This window comes from Schistocerca nitens, chromosome 2, assembly GCF_023898315.1.
Source record: "Schistocerca nitens isolate TAMUIC-IGC-003100 chromosome 2, iqSchNite1.1, whole genome shotgun sequence".
NCBI classification, from domain to species: Eukaryota; Metazoa; Arthropoda; class Insecta; order Orthoptera; family Acrididae; genus Schistocerca; species Schistocerca nitens.
The window spans coordinates 185,533,972-185,554,132 of NC_064615.1; the positions used below are offsets into that span (position 1 = coordinate 185,533,972).

General features: G+C 40.5%; 1 protein-coding gene across 1 annotated transcript in view; it reads left to right on the top strand.

Moving 5' to 3' along the window:
- The window catches only part of LOC126234906 (voltage-dependent T-type calcium channel subunit alpha-1G), a 790,867-nt gene that overhangs the window by 408,634 nt on the left and 362,072 nt on the right, over window positions 1-20,161 (top strand). Inside the window, exons 14-15 of the mRNA XM_049943646.1 lie at window positions 999-1,202; window positions 5,132-5,252. Coding sequence (XP_049799603.1) covers window positions 999-1,202; window positions 5,132-5,252 — 325 coding nt within the window. The remainder of the gene's footprint in view (window positions 1-998; window positions 1,203-5,131; window positions 5,253-20,161) is intronic.

Here is a 20,161-nt window from a genome sequence, read left to right on the forward strand (position 1 = left end):
TCTCGGTCATTAAGTGAAGGCCGTCGGACACTGCGTAGTCCGTGTTGAGAGGTAGTGCCTGAAATTTGGTATTCTCAGCACACTCTTGACACTGTGGATCTCGGAATATTGAATTCTCTAACCATTTCCGAAATGGAATATCCGATTCACCTAGCTCCTACTACCATTCCGCGCTCAGAGTGTATGAATTCCGGTCGTGCGACCACGGCGGAAACCATTTCACATGAGTCACCTAAGAACGAATGACAGCCCTTTAATACCTTGTGTACACGATACTACCGCTACCTCTAGGTGTGCATATCGGTACCCCATGGCAGTTGTCAAAAAATGGTTCAAATGGCTCAGAGCACTAATGAGACTTAACATCTGAGGCCATCAGTCCCCTAGACTTAGAACTACTTAAACCTAACTAACCTAAGGACATCACACACATCCATGCCCGAGGCAGGATTCGAACCTGCGACCGTACCAGCAGCGCGGTTCCGGACTGAAGCGCCTAGAACCGATCAGCCACAACGGCCGGCTGACTGTTGTCACCACAGTGTATTCTACAGCAGTTCTTGCCACGCATGGTCCAAGTGCGATGGAGCTTGGTAGTGACAGGTGACACGAAAGTTAATTTGATGCTAAAGTTTTGCACCCCAGTATACGTTCCTAACCACGTCACGTGCCCACCTCGCCGCCCGATGGCATCAATCTTAATGGTGGGGCTTGGGGTGCGGGTCCCAAGGTTGGTTATAATGTTTTGACTCATCTGTGCATATCGTGAATAGTAATGGCCGTATAACGCTGCCTTGGTGGTCGCCCGAAGTTACTTTTGCGTCTGAGGACCTGATATGCTGAGTTCACTGTAAAATCCGTATGGAGAAAAATGTACCGCATAGTCCGAAGCAGTCAACTGTTGACTCGCACCACAGCGCATCCCCCTGACCTTTGGCCACTGTGTGAGTAATTGTACAGAGTAAGTGGGTGAAGGTTGGTCTGTGTTCGTTGCGCAGCGTGATCGAGATGTGCCAGACGTACCTGGGAGAGGGTGAGGGCAGCTCGGGACTGAGCGTGCTGCGCACCTTCCGGCTGCTGCGCATCCTCAAGCTGGTGCGCTTCATGCCCAACCTTCGCCGCCAGCTGTTCGTCATGCTGCGCACCATGGACAACGTCGCCGTCTTCTTCTCGCTGCTCATCCTCTTCATCTTCATCTTCAGGTACGTACCCCGGAGCGCCGCTCAGCATTCGCTGCTGGCTCGCTGCGAAACAAAGCGCCGACACTCCTTTGACACAGCAGGGACGCCTCCCAGCTCGTTAAGCCCTGTTCATAGAACTAGCAGCAAACAACAGATACCTGCACTTTCAGCCGTGGCGCAGATCTGTACAGACGCGACAAATACTCGAGCTGCTCTTCTCTAAATGAATAGATCCCCTTTTAATTACTTCGGATGCTGGCTTAGTAGAACTCTGTGAGGTACCTTTTGAGACCTTCCGGAGCTCGAGTCTGGTACAGTTCCTGCTGCTTTTGCCACTGGTCTTTCCCACCATATCTTTCCTGCAGTATCAGCAGAAAACCACAAATCTGAAATAATTTAACCAACACACCCATTTTAATAAGAAATGTATTACGTCCTGCACATTTCGTTAAGTTTTTTGCTGCTCTCGTTTTAAAGCCTGTATCAGGCAAATGCGTTTGTGTTGAAATACATCCAATAGTCCTTCGAGTTCACTGATACGCCTGTAACAACAAAACGACATAATATTCCTGCGAGTTATAGTTGTTTTCTACGATTGCCTTTAGCAAAATTAAGTTTCCTTTCCAATTCTCATTTCTAGTACAACAATGAACTACGTATCTTTAAAGTGCAGTAGTCAAATGTTCCCCCAACATTTGTAATAAAATATTGTTCAGTTGCTCAAGTTATACACAACATTATGTACGCAGTGGGTACTGACTCTAGTGGTAAGATTTCAGGTGGCTAATCAAAGAGGTTTGCTGAGCAGTTTGCACATAAGAACTCCATGATCTCCATTGCTTCGTAACCGAGTGCTTTGGTCTCTGTTTCTTACAAAATTTTCACCTCTATGATAATGCCATGGATTTTTATATGACAAATAAATCGATAAATGTCCGTTACCCCCTGAGAAATTAACACCGTGTTTTACAAGAATGGAACAAAAGTGAACAATGATACTTTTATTGAGTAACGCAAAGATTCTCAGACGATACACGTATACTTTAATTGCGGTGCTGCTCAGTATACAGCTCTAGGCCATCCCATAAGAAAGGCGAGCAATTTCAAAGACTGCAAGAATCCTACAAACCAAATGCTTTCGAGTAGTGACTGAATTCTCGTAATCTGTTGTTTTCATTGACAGTCCCATCTTCATTTATGGTGGGCTAGAAGGCTATAGAACAAGAGTGCAGCAACATATCCCACATTGATCAAAGTTTACGGTAAAGATAGTGCAAAAATTTCGTCCTAAGTGTCCTGAATTTCCCAGCAAGCAGAAGTTCGAGTCCCGATCCGACTCACAGTTTCAATCTGCCATTAAGTTTCGTAACAGCGCGCACTCCGTTGCTGAGTGAAATATTTATTTTGTTAATAGAACTCACTTAAGTATACCAACTGTAACTGGCACACCTTACAGGAAATGGAGCACATAGGCAAAAAACCGTTTGTAGGCGAGTGTTATCAGTACTTGGGAAATACTCAGGTACTTCGTAACGAGTAATTGGAGATCGTGCTTTACTTATATCAGACCACTCAGCCAACGTACTGAATAAATTTTGGGAGTTAACCACTAAAGACTATACACACACTGCGCACCGTATGTGTCCTAAATGTTTTGAAGGAAGGTAACACTTAAAGGATAACAAGAACGCATCGTTAACATCTCTTGTGTTTAAAGTACCTTAGGCTTCCAGTATTCCATTTGTTTCGCAGTTAAACGATGGCTAAATACTACCATACTGGCACTGTTTGCTTTTGGTCGATATTGAGATATAGCTTTTTAAGTCTATTGATGTTATTTTCGATCTGTGTCACGTTGACTGAGGCTATTATGAGTACAATAATCTTCAGTAACTGTCACAGGGTATAGGGATAAAATAACAAATAAAAGGATTAGTTCTTGGAATAATGGTATTATTTCTGAATTTCTCTAATTTATCGATGCGCTCATGAATATATGTGGATAGGTGCTACACCAGGGTACAGACACATAATGTAGTTCCGATAAGATATATCTAGTAGCTTTAATGCTTCATCTGAAAATTAGTCAAGTAAAAACGCACTAGAATTTGGCAGTTTTGACGTTCTAATGAAGACTTGCCTTGAATGTGGATTTGTTGCAAATTCAGGTTCTTATTATTTCGTGGATATGGCTTGCCGTGTCAGAGCTCGTTCCTTTATGCTGCTTAGGTGTTTGCTGATTCATTCACCTTACAGCAATAAGGCATCAAATAAAGCATTCCAATAAAACTGCTAAAAGCAAAGCGTGCTGTGCTCATCCATTTATAAAACCAAACTGTTAAAGCATGTTCCTAAGACTGCTGCTTAAATTACTTGAATGAAAATGCACATGTAAAAACAAACAAAACAAAAATGAAAAAATTAAATGATGCATGTCTATACAGCTAAAAGTCTTAAACTAAAGTGCCTGCATCATATACTTCATAACAAATGTCACTGCACAAAGACAACTGTACAGGTTCACAGTAAATTCACACAATACTGAATAAATTACTGTAAAATTGTTATCTTAGCTCAAAAGATTCCAAATGTATGTCCACGATCTAAACAATATTGTCAACTCAGGCTTTACTTTGTAAATTTGTCTGTGGTATGTTTGGTTATAAATGAACTTGCGCTGTTGTAAGTTCTTAACAACGTTTCGGTACTTACGGCATTTATTTATTGGAAGCACTTTCGTTTCAGTGTACCCGCTCTTCTTCATTATTCTGTCGTTGAAGATGAAAACTAAATTTGAAATCTTTTGAGCACCGTTTGGTATATTATAAGAACCATATATTTTGCGCTTGTAGACTACCTATAAAGCTTCACTCTACCAACAACTGTCTCTTTTCCTTTTTTTCTCACCTACATTGAATTTTCTCTTGTATTCTTCATAACTGTCTTTTCTCTTCTTCCAACAGGCGAAGAACTGTATGCCTACAGAATTCGTCTTTCATAGCAGAGACTACTCTTAAGACAATGGATCTCTTCCTTCTTTTAGTGGATAAAAGTAGCAATTTCTCATGTAGTACAACTAAACGATGCAAATTTCTTTTCCCTGAGACCACAGAATTTTTTCCATGGTTAAATTCTATTAGTGTCTGCACTGAACGCGATATATTTTATGCACGTTTAAAATTAGAGCAATACACTGTATCATACTCATGCGAAAAATAGTTGCTATATAACTCTTCTCACACAAATCTGTGTGTAAGTTCAGTTCTTAATTAAGTCTGTTTCTAACTTAAAGATTCATCACCTGGCTATCACAAATTTCATTAACTTCAATCGCAGACACACACAACTATTCATCAACAATTTTATAATTTTTATTGTAGACTGTTTCTTTATTTCCTTTGTCCCTTACTTGCACTGTATTGTCAACGCAGCTGCCACATTAAGAACAGTAATGTAAATATCAAATACAAAACACTCACCCATCATTCAATTTTGTAGTTTTATATAGCCCTTAAATCAGTATTATAACTAAATAACGTATGAGTTAACATGCATTTATATAAAAAGAATGTCTTCATTACAAATTTGTGCAAATTTGCTAATAAAATTGGTATACTGTCACCTGTTTGTCTGTCCTTATGATCCAAGGACTCATGTCCCTCAGTTTTACGCCATTACTATTAAATCATAGATCGACACAGAAATGTTGCGGAATAGATGCACAGAATCTGTTTTTTATACTTTAATTAGTTAGAAACTGACAAATATTCATACTATAAAAGCAGAACGTTTAAAAGGATAATGTAGTTTGAAAACTTATTATCACACCGTCGCCTCACGAGAATGCTAGTATACATAATAAATAATTGTGTTAGTGAATCGAATTGATGACTTACAAGTTTTCACTTACATACATTGATTACATTTATCCGTATTTCTTTTCGTTATAGTATACTTGGAATGAACCTGTTCGGTTGCAAATTCTGCAATAAGGCCGACAACGGAGACACAGATGAATGCGACAGAAAGAATTTCGATTCCTTGCTCTGGGCAATTGTGACGGTGTTTCAGGTACACTCGGCTTCTTGAATCAAAACTGCGCATGCGCTGCCTCCCATAGCGCCTGCCAATCGTGGTCACCGTCCAACAGCTTGAGACGAAACGTAACACACACGAAGAAATTATGCCACTTTTTCTCTCTTCCCCTAATGGTCAAAATTATCTGTTCTAGCGTAGGATTCATATTTGAATTCCTACGACCTGTAAAACCCTAAAAGTACGTGCCCTATTTCATTCACGTTCCGGTGTTACATTTGCAGTGCAGAGGTCATGGGAATGGCTTAGTGAAGTGATATCGATACAAGTATAAACCGTGTAGTGGCTTGGCTACGCAGAGGCCTTTCTCAAATGGCTTCCACTGTAGGAAATAAATACTATTTATTTATTTTTCAGTTTTTATGGAAACAGATTCATTTATTGTCTTCCACTACAATTGTTATCGATTTCGAAGCCGCGAGGCTTCATCTTCAGACACAAAATGCAGTAGTCGATGTACAATACATCTACAAGAAGCTAAGGTGTTTCCGTACCTCTTCATGGATGGATGAGCAGTTTCCTCACACTCATATGATATATTTGCGTATATACTGTACTTCGATTCCTGGCTTTTGTGCATCAAGTTGCTAGCAGCTCTGGAACATATAACAAAGTGGAAAGCAATAATATGACCGTTTCAACATATAAATAAAAATTTAATAAATAGTATTTATTTTCGTCCGCGGACCTGGCGTCCCCACCAGCTCCTGTCACCATGTAAGCTGCAAGACTGTCTCAACTGGTTTCGATCATTCCTTGAAGACAGGTTCTCCTTCTCGTGACAAGAAGTTATGACCGTACAGAACTCCCTCTTGATGGTACACCCAATGGGTTACTTCATATCCAAAACTCTTCTGGAAGTCGAAGTTCGTGGATCCACCAAGCCACAAAAGCACCCGGCAAACTACACTCAAAGTACTAGCAGTGTCGGCAGCGAAGTGGCCAGCGCTGACAGCGAACAGTAACGGCTAGTAAGAAATGGCTGCAGTAACAGACAAGACGCTGTGGATAACGCTCGTTAGTACAGAACACGTCCAACAAGGTAATGGAGTCGTTATTGCCTTCCAAGAGAAAGAGGAGTGAATGATTCACCAGGAAGTCTCTGTCACGGCATTAATACTCGTCAGAGAAACATGTGGATTATACAGAAAACACAGTATCTAGAGGCTGCATTTGGATATAGCGGACACGTCACGAGATCTTAGAGTGTGATTCTGGAGAAGCTACTGGAATGAGAGGGTCGGGTACCTTTCATGGAATAATTAACTGGCGAAAGCCTCTACGAAAGACTGTGGTCATTTGCTTATTTATTTTCTTAGCTTTCGTGAAAGTAGCAATCCGTGCTTCATCTTCGTAGAATAAGTTAATGCATAACAATCGCCTACGTTCAACGTCAACGTGCAATAAACACGCACAGACGTCAGGTGACAACACCAGTACTGGAGAGTACATAAAACGCGTCGAAGGGAAACGCGGAAAAAGTTGGGTTGTTTTGGGGGAAGAGACCAAACTACGAGGTCATCGGTCTCATCGGATTAGGGAAGGACGGGGAAGGAATTCGGCCGTGCCCTTTCAAAGGAACCATCCCGGCATTTGCCTGGAGCGATTTAGGGAAATCACGCAAAACCTAAATCAGGAAGGCCGGACGCGGGATTGAACAGTCGTCCTCCCGAATGCGAGTCCAGTGGTGTGCTAACCACTGCGCCACCTCACTCGGTAGGACGCGGGAAAAAACGCAGCCGTTGTCGCAATACGGAAACGGAGCGATTTACCTGACGTGCAGAAGGGCATTATCATTGGCCTTCGGATCAAGGGGTAGAAGCATTTCCGAAACGGCTAAGTTTATAAACAGTTAGCGTACGGCCTTGGTTAAAGTATAGCGTGTGTGGCAAAACAGCACTATCCAAAACCTGACGTCCAGAAGGGCATTATTATTGGCCATATCAAGGGTAGAAGCATTTCCGAAACGGCTAAGTTTGTAAACAGTTAGCGTGCGGCTTTGGTTAAAGTATAGCGTGTGTGGCAAAACAGCACTATACAAAACCGGCGCCTAGGCAACAGTGGCGCCAACTGTGACGCACCAAAGGCTGTAGAAGACAGGGGTGAGCGACGGTTGTGTACCGGCAAACAGACGTGCAACTGTTGAGAAACTACCCGCGCAGATGAACCAATGGACTACCAATAGTGTCTCCTCAATGACCGTACAGAGAATGTTACTGCGCATGGGCTCTCCGTGGTTCATACACTCATACTGGCTGCTTTTCATCGGCGACAAAGGCTGGAATCTATACGTCAATACCGCATCTGGACGTCTACCGAGTGGCGAAAGGTGACTCGCGTTTTATGCTGCGTCGGACATATATGGCCGTTGGCCCAGCATCAATCGTCGGAAGGGTCCAAGCCGGTGGAGGGAGTGTTAGCGTCTGGGGAATGTTTTCGTGGCGTTCCCTCGGTGATGTTATCATTCTGGAAGCACAATGAATCAACACAAGGATACCTATCCACAGCTACACGCAGTTTATTTTTTCCTCGTCACGATGGCAATCACCAACAGGAAAATGCAACATGTGACACAGCTCGCGGTGTACGTGCGTGACTCGAAGAGCAGCAGGATGAGGTACCGTGCTCTCCCGGCCACCAAACTCCCCGGAAGGGGAGTAACCATTCCGACCATGCCGACCCTTCGTAAATGTGGGACAAAGGCACAAGGAAAAGAAGAAATCTGTTTCTATTTACACACAGCTAAACCGTCTTCCAAACTTGCTTCCATTCAGTTAACGAATATATCAAAAGCTGAAAGCTCACATTTCTTCAAGTAACAGGGGATCACACGAGCCATTCTCATGACTTCTGTGCTGACAAACATCAACGTTGCGATGATGATGGATTTTGCTGATACAGTAAACCGACTTCTCGATTAATTGCCTAACATGTTGAGAGACTGGATGTGAGTATGACACGTACGTAACTCTTCTTCTACTAAGTTACCAGTACTCGTTGTGAGATATAGCTCCTGTTGAGAAAATTATATCTGAGCTGAACGTAGTGGTAAAAGTTGTCACACAGTTGGTCGATGGCGGTGAGCGGCACGCCACCTGGGAGGCAGCGCAGCGAATATTCACTCACTAACTGTCGCTCTCTCACAATCCCAACCCTTCTCTTCGGGAATATTCGCGGCTCTGTGGCCGTCACAGGTAAAGTATCTCTGTGAGACAGAGAAACATTTTTTAATGATAATACTAACAGTATTTTTCTCACGCCAATGCAGAATAATCGCATGCACTCAGCCTGTCCCCGAAGACGATGCAAGCAGACTGATTACGTCACAAAGAGATGAACGTCGGCCCTGGACATGTGGTCAGGCATCTTGCCCTAGATTAGTGCATGCTCCATCCCACCAGCCCAGGCATGCCACCGAGTAGCTAGCGCCCACCTGTCCAGCACGCTGAATGCGCATCGGCCAAATTTCCATTCAGCAGGCACTGTTGTTTCCCTTTCTGAATGCATTCGTGGATTTCTGGGAGACATAAACTGTGTTTCTCTATGATTTTGTTTCTTTTTTGGAAGAACGCAGAGCGAGCATCATTATCCTTGTTCTGCATTTGAGCTGCCCTTTGTTTCCCCGTGCGAGGGAGCTTGGAAGTGACCGTGATTTGTCTGTTTCTACTTACCCAACACACTATGCAACGTCTGTTTAGATGCGACACGTTGTTGATCCCGCATTGAGTACGTGTGACTGCAAATAGTAAGAAAATGTTATGTTTGTTAAATGTATTCCTTCAAAAACTCGTGTTATATGTGCATGTACTTGTATGCTATCTCATAGCGAAATAGCGTTTCTAGCATTCTCAGAGGAATGCCTGTGCAGTGTGATCTTCTATTCTAAATCTGCCATCTATTTGCGTGAATGATTAAGTGTTTTTATTATTTTTGTAATTCTGAGAATGGCAGTGTAGAATACCTACGGTATGATTTGCCTGAACTTTTGCGAATTCGATGTCAGCTTACTTCTTTAATGGGTATGGAATGAAATAGTACGTCGATTACTTCATACTTAACTTCTACAAGGAATAAATGTTCTCCGTTTCCTCTCTGGGATCTTTTTATTATTCTTTTTATCTTGCAGAAGTATTCTCTACTAGGAAAAATTATTGATGTTTACAGTAGTAGCTCACTTAGCCCAGTACAAATTCTGTTCTTTTGCTGATAAAATGCTTTTTTATTGCGGCGGTTTTCTCTCGAAACGGAAAGCTTCCCGCGTTTCGGACGAGTAGGACACTCTTTCTATTTCAGAGGAAACTTTAGCCGTCCAAGAATTTGTGACGTATCTGTGAATAGATTAGCCATAATGACTGTTTAGTAAGTGTTGTATCTATCCATTTCTGACGGAAGTATGGCATTGATGTGTGTTAGAATAGCATGCGCATGCATTCCTCAAACAAGCACACTTGTGACGTAATCAGATAGCCTTGCACTGCGACAGAGAGTTATCGTAATGCTTGCTGAAGCCACGCTTAAGCTTACTTGCTTAAACACTCAAGTCGGACTGGTCGCAGAATGTTTACAGCTTACGCTTGACAGTAAAGCCTGGCTAGAGAGACGCAGCGATACGTACTGTACATTAGCGTTGCGTGTTGCTTCAGTAAAGTCTCACCTAGATCACCGTTTCCCAACGACAAAGATGTAGTCGCTAGTGTACCTCCTACGCCACGGAGAGACCGAATGTAACGCAAAATCCATTATTTAGTGTTATTATAGAATTCCTTTGACATATTTATATACTGAAGATCTAAACTGTCGAGAATTTCCGAAACCGCGCGTATGAAATTGGCATCGCTAGGATTCTTTAAGTAAATATTTGTGAAACGATTTACAGCCAAGGGATCGAGATCGTTCTTCGGGATACTTTAGCTTAAACTTCTATTCTTCCATTGTCATTGTTTACAATCTGTTATTCCATTGCACCGTCACTTTTTATTTGTCTTCATTGCTATAAGCACGTCACGTTTCGCACCATTTCTCGAACCGTAGTTAGAATCTTATATCAATCTGGCGACATGTGTTTTCTTGTGGGATTTTGAGTTTCGCACATTAGCTTCGTTCAGCCTACAGAAAGAAAGAGACTATCACAATTGTGCTGAAATTTATGAAGCACTATAGTTATGACTTTCAGAATGTTTAGAAATAGGTAAATTGTTGACAACACTAGAATTAACTGTTATTTCTCATATGAGCAAAACTTCGAACCGTGTCACGCTCGGTGCAGTAAACACAATTAAAAAGTGACGTATCAGAGGAAAAACGTTTCGGCATAAGTAACCTTCTATGACAAGCATTAGAGATTTTCAGTAAATAAAAGAAAGCAGAACGTATCTAGTTGAATTCAGGTACAAGGTCGGAAATAAGACTGGAACAACAACACAAAAATCTGTAGACAAGAAGAAAACTTTTCCAATCCAGAACAGCTACTTCGTGAACCGTTAAGCATCCACAGACAATACATTGTGACATCGAATTGCAGCAATAAGTTCACTGTCAGTTGCCTCCAGATTCCTCCGATAAGAGTTATCACTTCTTTACTAATCTCTGCTAATGAACTGAACAATTTCTAGATGACCAGACCACATCATATGTATCAGAACACACATCTGATAAGCATTTAGGCTACTGTGCTATGAAGATGGTACCGATAGTTTGGTAGGTATGGGGTCATTAATTGTCTTACTGAAGTATCAGCAATCTGCTGAACCGCAAACACGATATTGGAATTCAGCGATAGCTGCTGAGATGATCGAACTTTTCAGCAATCATCTTCACACACACTACATTCCAAATTTTCACTTGTTGTTCGTCAAATACACCTTGAGTGTGTTTTATAAGTAGTTGTTCGTAACTGTAAAGCTGAGACATTGCTCTGAAACGTTATATTAACATCATATGTCATAACTCTCACACTTTTCTTTTCTCTTCGATGCAAAGTGTTCTACAGACATTTGCCGCAGGAAAGTAAAATATAAACGTAATTAGTCGTAGTTGAAATCTTATGACGGATTGTTACAGATTGCTACTTGGACTTGTAATTCACAGAGTGATTTTAAAATTTCACGGTGAGATTTCACTGTGAGACCTAATACACATCTGCTTTGTAACATTTTATTTTGCCGGAAATATCGTTCATGCGTGGAAAATATTTCATTAATACTCATTACTTCTGCCATCTGTTGTAATTTTAATTTATGCGATTACCGTTCCAAGACTTGGTCCCCTATGTGAAATGTATATGATTTAAGCCGCATAGTATTTAAAGCAATTTACTGTTTCCACTTTCAAATAAGGTAAATTATACTGAAAACTGTTATGTTTTTCTTTCCTCCAACGATCTGCTTCCTTCTCACACTTTCACAATAGAATCTAAGTGTGCTTCCACGACGTTTAAGCAGAATTTCAAAATCACATGAAACTGATTCAGATTCATAGCTTTGGAATTATTTTCTAGCGTGATGGCCGAAGCAGAAAAATCAAGCTGTCCGAATAAAGTGGTTAATAAAAGGACGGTTCAAGTTTTAAGACATATGATTTCTTATAATATTCGTAAATACGATAAAAAATTAAATTCATCCATATCATAGAGAAATTTAATTTCCATTTAGTTATTTACATTATATATTTTAAGATATAACTTATTTCTTCACTTCGACTAAAGATCTGTTATTCTATAATCACATTTCTAGAAATTTAATCAGAGATATTTGTGAGAGGATCGCGTTTGCGTAATGGGGGTGTTCTACGAACCTTAATTTATCTCTACCACTGTATTGTGTAAATTTCTACAGCCAAATGAATCTGCTGATTCCAAATAATTGACATGAAGCACTGCTACATGATAATCTCAATACACAAGTTGGCCGTCAAACTATCTTGAAGTGGAGTAATTGGTCGTGCAGTGTTTCTTTCGCAGGCTTTCTCTCATGATTGTAGAGATCCAAAGACCCTCAAGTCAGTTCAGAGTTTTGGTGAGGTAAACGTTTAGTCACGGTGGAGTCTCATGATTCGTTGATTGCAAAAATTCCACCTAAAAAATGTCGCCTCAGGTACGAGAAGTTGAAAGTAAGTTTATGTATTATGTGCAGTACAGAAACATTTTTTTTAACGTTGATTGAAAGCAGTACTCCGTGATCTCCCCTACCACAATACCACGACTGTCCTCGAAAGAAATTCTTAGAACATTGATACACATTTTCTGTGTATTCTTTTGGTTTAAAAACTCCACCTTCTGCAAAATACAATGTGTATCAAAATAGAGAAACACTGCGTTTTGCCGAAGACGGAGTTTTAAAATAAATGCAGAGAACACGTACCAATGTTTTGAGAGTCTCTTGTGAGGACAGTCGCGGTATTGTGACTGGCTAAATCACAAAGTATTGCTTTCAGTCGAGATTAAAATGTGTCTGTCATCATCTGTGGGTCTCCTTTACATTTCTGCAAAATATTATACCAACGTTCGGTTGGTTTTCTGGTTTAGGCCTAAAACTATAACACGTGCATCTATCTTGTCGTTATTGCTCATTTGAAGCTGTATAATTTAAAAGCTTGATTTTACACGGTGGCCTGCTGTTATGAAATTTGAAAACTGACTTCATGTTATCCGCATTTACTTTTTTTCACTTACTGTGCATTCCTGTGTTTCGTATAATTTAATTATAAATATGTAACTTTAAACTTGATGAAAAATAAATATTGCACGTGCACTACTGTTACTCTAGAACAAAACAACAAAAACAATTATTGTTCAATGAAGAAAACATTTTTGCTGCCATTTTGTAGATGACATTCTATTAGGTCAAAGATTACTGTACGATAAGCAGGCGATCATCTAAAACTCAACGTTTAATATAAATGAAACTTCAGATGAGCGATCACTATTTCATATGTTGTAGTTTTAGGTCTAAAACAAAAAACCAACTAAAAGTTTGTACAATGTTCTACAAAAATAAAATCATGTTGATGCGTAATGTAAGTCTCGAAAATTATAAAAAATAAGGGAAAAAATTTGTATTTCGCGGAATGGAGGTTTCAAAAAAATCAAATTTAATTCTTACACACGGGCAAGCGGGAACAGAAAGTTTCAGTCTAAGGAAAGTGGTGGTTCGAAGTAGATATGCCATCTACACACCACATCTGTGTCCCTCAAGCAAATAAACATTTAATAGACAGTACTATCCTATCCCACCAAATATTTTTAACAAGATGCGAAATAGATTTATCATACCATATTAGCATGGCTAAAGACAAAAACACAACTTATGATATTAACGTCCGTAAACTTCAGTTAACAGCGTTTATAGCAGAGTTAAAGACATTTTCAAATCCCTTTGAATTAAACAAAATTTGGTACATTGGTAGAGCAAATCCTGTTTCTGTTCGTTCTTTTTAGTATTAAAAGTAAGGCCCGTAAAAAGTGCCTAAATTCAATTGCCATTTTCTTTCGAAATGTAAAGTATTAAAAGAAGTTCAACAACCAAACAAAAAATTGTACTTCATAGTGTCTATCATTCTAAGACTAGCTGCGCAGCGTATTTCGTACGTTTAAGTGCGAGCATAAGTTAGTGAGAAACTGAGCAGTTGATGTGCCTTGGCTGTTTCGCAGCTACGCTGCTGATGCTTCGAGCCTGCTGCCTAATGCACTTCAATCTCGCTTAGAGTTAAAGCACGTGTGGCAAGCGAAAGGGAGGAACTGTTTTTTCAGTGGGACTCACTACTCTGGCTTCATCGCCTCCATCGTACAGAGTATGCCAGTACCGTGGAGCGGAAATGACTAAAAGGAGTCCAAGGAGACAACAACACAGAGATAGGCAGAGGATCACGTAAAAAGAATTATTCCAGGACAACAGCAACCCATACCTCAAACAAAACGTAGCTCTCCTTAGTTTTAGTAATCTCCAGGGGCGACTGCTGTCAAGTCATATCTACAGCTGAGTTCAATATGTGGCGACGCGCCGATCATTGAAACAAGTACCAAATGTGAACAAATGTATGTCCTATGTACCTGTTCCCCATGCCATCCCTCAGTGTCAGTTACGCAAATGACTTTCACGCTCACAATAACCAGAAATTAAAAATGGCTGGAACGTTACCCACACTTTGTAAACTTTTGATATTCGCCCAGTAGTCTCAAGAATCACCTGGAGGAATGGATTCGAACGCGTAACGACCGGATGCGCGTTAACCGGACGAAGCAGCACATGTGGCCTTGTCCTCTTTTTCGCACGATTAGGCGAAAGAAAAGTCACAATCTATCATCCCTTCTACGATGACCTCGTTACACACAGAGCACTGCTTCAGCTGGAGAAGTAAGACCCATTTAAGAAACAGTCACTGAGTGCGGCTGCGATGGTTTAGAGAAACTTCAGAACATCGAAATCGAATTATCCGGTGGGAATCTGAGTATCACTGCTCTCAAATAACAATGGTTGCCACAGGCATTTGCGTGAACCTTTGTTTTTCATAAAATAACAATATAAAAAATATTCAAGCTAGTATGTTAAAAATTTATATAAATTCAAAAAGTAAAATATTGCAAGAACCACATTGTCGACGTATTTCTAACAACGAGTAGAGGGGACTTTTCCTGAAGCGTGAAATTAAAGTATCTAACAAGGGAACAGCGCCTATTCGTCATCACCGACTGCGTCCAAATTTATGGTGTGTGCACGGCTTGGCCAGAAATGAAAGTGAGAGAAAAGGGAGCTCCAGATGGTAAAACGTTTAAAAAAAATAGGATTTTGGTGCGGGTGGGACGAGACATGTTACTAAAGTTTCCAGGCAGCTGTTGGCGCATCTGGAAGAGTGCAGAACGGTAATCCGTGGGTCGTGGACTCGAGTCCCTGTGCAGATGTTTTTCATATTTTCAATTTTTATATTACTCACACTGCAAACCGAAATAATGCTCAATATATTATATTTATTCATACTTTCATAAACAGCATGAAAAGGAAAGCAAAGGAAAATTTGAGACTGCAATTAAATTTCCATAAAATATGCAATATATTGAGCATTATTTCGGTATATTTTCAGTGTAAGTAACGTAAAAACTGAACATCAAAAAAATTCCGCACAGGTGCTCAACCCCATGACTCTCGGATTACTATTCTGAACTCTTGTCGTTGCGATTACTATTCTGAACTCTTGTCGTTGCGACAAACGCTGCTTAGGAGCTGTGCTACCATAATTGGCTTATGCCCTGCTTTTTACGCGCCAAAAATGCTATTTTTTCTAAATGCTTGGCTATCTAAAGCTCCCACATCTATCACTTTCATTTCTAACCGAGCCCTGCACATACCACAAATTGGACAAAATCGATGCTGACGAGTATTCCGGGTCGCTTTGTAGGTCCTATAGCATTTGAATATTTCCTGATCATGGTTACAGAAACTGCTGGAGCAAAAATTAGCTACAGCTGACGGCGATATGAGTGATGATAATAGCTGACTGTAATGACTATATAAAGATACTATTAGACATCGTCCATAGGTCAGCGGTGAGGTTCTAGCTTTACAGCACCGTACTCCAGGTCGCCTGGCAGTCGGAGAGACACCATCATAATTAGGTTCAAGAATCTAATCTCAAATACTTGCAATATTGCTTAGCTACGGAATGTAGTGTGGGGTTTCTACATAATTCTACACAGCTGCAAGGTTCGGCGTCAGACAAGTAAAATATAGAAGAGCACCAGAGTAACTACTCTCAGGAAAAATAGCGTTTCTCCATTCCTATTGTTCGATTACATGCATCATTGTCGTCACTTAAGAGGTAGCTCAAAAAATGGCTCTGAGTATTATGGGACTTAACATCTGAGGTCATCAGTTCCCTAGTCTTAGAACTACTTAAACCTAACCAACCTAAGGACATCACACACATCCATGCCCGAGGCAGGATTCGAACCTGCGACCGTAGCGGTCGCGCGGTTCCAGACTGAAGCGCCTAGAACCGCTTAAGAGGTAGCATTATGCCGTGTTGCATGTATTGTTTACATTCATTGCTCTAACTAGAGATAGCACCACAGCCCGTGGTTTTAATTACTGGAATACTTTCTGCAGATTTCAAAGTAAAATACGAGGGCTATTCATATATTAACCTTTGATTGTCTATTAAAATGAAATTAATGCTTTTAGCTACATGGCGCTGGCGTGGTTACAAAAGCAGACTTTGACGGTCACATTGCCTCAGTTAGCTCTACTTTTCGTTAGTCAGTGTATAAGCAGCAAGCTGTGTTATTTCGCCTCCCTCCAGCTGCGAGGTACGTTCTGTCATTCGCTTACTTCAGGTGGGAGTCAGTGTAGCCGAGATTCATCGTCGACAGTGCGTGCGTATGTATGGGAATAGGACTGACTGGTAGTGTTCTGAGGGAGTCGTGCAGAAATTCAAAGCTAGTCGCAAGGATGTGTACGATGATTGTGATCATTGAAGAAATTCTGATGTGACTAATGAGCTTGTGCAAAATGTTGATGATGCGTGCGACACGTTGCTTCACAACTTTCTGGAAATGTACCTCAGATTTCAAGGACAAATCTCTTTTTTAACATTGTCACAGAGAGAGTATCATACCCTTTGTGCTCGGTGGGGACCAAACTCTGTAAACGGTGTTCACAAAACTGAAAGGATGGGTCCGGCCTAGAAATTCCTTCACTGTTACCCTGAAAAGCGGAGGAATTTCTATACAGATACGCGACTGGGGACGAAGCATGGGTGCAGCATGTGAGCTCTGAAAAAAGGAATAGTCCAAACAGCAGCTGCACACTTATTCTCCAAATAAGCCCAAAAATTCAAGCAAAGGTTTTCAGACCGCAAAACGATGGCTGTAGTTTTTTGAGACAGAAAACGAAGTTTGACAACAGATTTCAGGAGAGTATCATGGGAGACTACTGTGACATCACAGGTTTATCGTGACACTTACGAAACTCTGAAAGTCGAGCCAAAACAAACGGCGCGAAGGAATCATTCTCCTTGGTGACAATGCACGACCCAGCACTGCGAACTAAACGAAGGAAAACTCGGACGTTTTGACTGGGAGGTTTTTCCTCCTAAAGTCCGGAGTTACCATCAAGTGACTTTAATCTCCTTCCCAGTATGAAGGCCTGATTGGCTAATCCACAATTCACGACATGGGACGAGCCCAAGGATGTTCACAACAACTAATTGGAGCACCAGGTGGCACCATTCTATGATGAATGGTTAGAGAAGCTGGTGTCAACGGTACGACAGATGTTTGAATTTGTAACATGTAAATACAGACTGCACCTAAAAATAATAATCTATTGTTTTCTTTATTTAATAACCAATCGGAGGTTAATTTATGAATAGCTCCGCAAACGCTCAACCCACAATGATATCCTATTTAAACTGATGGAGAGGTCTGCAATTGCCATGCGCACCATACACGCTAAGAAATGAACGTCTTAGAATTTTTGACGTATATTACCATTAAGTATGATGTCATGCATAGCCGTCAGAACACCCAACACCTCAGGATGTCAAATAATGATGTCATTCACAACTGTCATCGATTAAAAATGATTATGACTTACGTAATGCTATATAACTACTATATTTACCTGTGAAGATATAGGGCTTTGTATATCTTACATAAAGATGTATATCACGGAAGTTTATAGCGGTTCGCTGTTACGATTGGTAACACTATCACTGCACTGCCAGGAAACCATTCGGATGCACCTCATAGTCTCTCACTAGACTTCAGCATTCCTAAGGAATCTAAATCTAAAACGCTGTCCATGCAAGAACTGCAAGAAAATATGTTCCGATCAGCCTAAGGCATTAGCTGAGATTTCAACGGAATAAAAACCTAAAACAGATAAAGCAAAAAGCGGTTGATGCAAATATAAAATGTGATTGTGTGGTTCTCATTTTATACAGCACATATTCTATTTTCTGCTGTAAAATGAACTTTGCGACACATTAAAAAGTAATGTTGATGTGTTAACGTATTCGCAAACGATATCTAACAAACTACAGTTAGCGGTTTGTCTTGCATTTACGTTTTCCCTTAATGTTGCTCTGGAAATAGAAGATATATGTATTTTACGTAAACCCTAATTTAAACAGAAATTGGTATTAATCATTACACCACGTGTTAACCTTGAGACGCCTAATTATAGCGCTCAAATCTAAACCGTGATATTTATTGTGGAGATAATATAGCGAATGATATCATTAAGAGGTTAAAAGCTATTCAGATGGCGACAAATGTATGTACGAAATTGCAACTTCCATCGTACTAAACAGACTTGGAGCTCTAAGCGTAATGAAAGCTATAATAATAGCAATGTTTAAAGCTCAAACATAAAGTCATGGCATCAAAGTCACAGGTTAGCAGACGTTTCGAATACGATGTAATTGCATACTTGAATCAGAAATGAGCCTTATGTGGAAATCAAAAAACTGAAAAGTTAGGAAAATTCCTTTACCTGCATCATTTTGTACCGTACGAACATTTGAAAACTACTGAGGTAGACTGGAGTATGTGCGCGCAGTAATTGTAGGTACCTGATAGATAAATAAGCAAATGCATTACAAATACCTTGGGATCAATAGAGAACAACACCAGTTCGGTAAAGAAAAAGAAAAGAAGTACTGAAAAATGCCGAGTACATCGTTAGCGCCTGATCGTGCTGTACGGTTGTCCCTTATCACTTGCCACCTACGTCTCACTACGTTCTTCCCTCTGTTTAACGATGCACTCGTCTTCCCATTAATAACCCGCACTTCTATCACAATAACTGAGCTAATAGGTAATAGCTTCCGTAAAGTAAATGATATTTCTGGAGGTTATTCGTAAAACGTCAACCGAGAATTCAGGAAATGTGGATCATCCTTCCAAATGACATCTAATGATTTGCTGGGAATCGTTTTTGTCTCTATTATTGAGGTAACGAGCCATAGTGAATTTCATGTCAGTTTCCTTTTGCCACGACACTAGAATTTTAATCTGCTGAAGTGAAACTACGACCGCCGATGTGATAATGTTGCTTCATATATTTGAGCAACCATAACTTTGTATTTTTCGTAGCAATTCGTATTGTTTCGATAGATATTATACTACTATCTAGCTGTTGTGTTAGCCCAGGCGTTTCGAAAGAAATTTATCTATTTATAAAATTAATATTATCCACTCCGGGATTTGAATTACCACCCACAGCAAAAGTGAGGCATCAACGAAGGTTGGCGGATTGAGCAAGAAACACTTGGGAATCACCAACGAATAGCTCAGGAATGACTATCCCTCCGTTAAGACCGCCGTGCAAAAATCACAACAATACACAAGCGCCTGTGAAATTGAAAGTTTTCCTGCCTTTCGTTAAGGACATTACTGACGCACAGGAAAAGTCTTGACAAAACGGGCATTCGGTAATCTACTAGCCACCCGAGCGATACAACATCACCCAAAATTGACCAAGAAGAATGCTCACGAACTGCTGAAAAAAACAAAGAATTTATAAGATTCCATGTAGCTGTGTGGAGGTGTATGTAGATAACGAAAAAGGACCGGTCAAAAAAGACTAGTAAAGGACAGCTGCAACAGTAAAAGGGGACGCGTTGACAGATCAGCTGTTGCGGAACACAGACCTACTACGTAGCCAGGAGATCACAATATTCAATTTGGTAGGACTCACGTACTGACAGCCACAAGTGTTTACCATTAAAGTCTATACCTAGAGTTTGTTAAACGCCCCAGGTACTTTAATAGAATAGTGCAGGGCGTGAAAATAAATGACATCTGGATCCAGATACTGAAGAATATGTGTACGTGTCTTCCACCATGGGGTGATAGCAATAGCGGCGGTAACCGACAACGTCCAGTTGCGCCT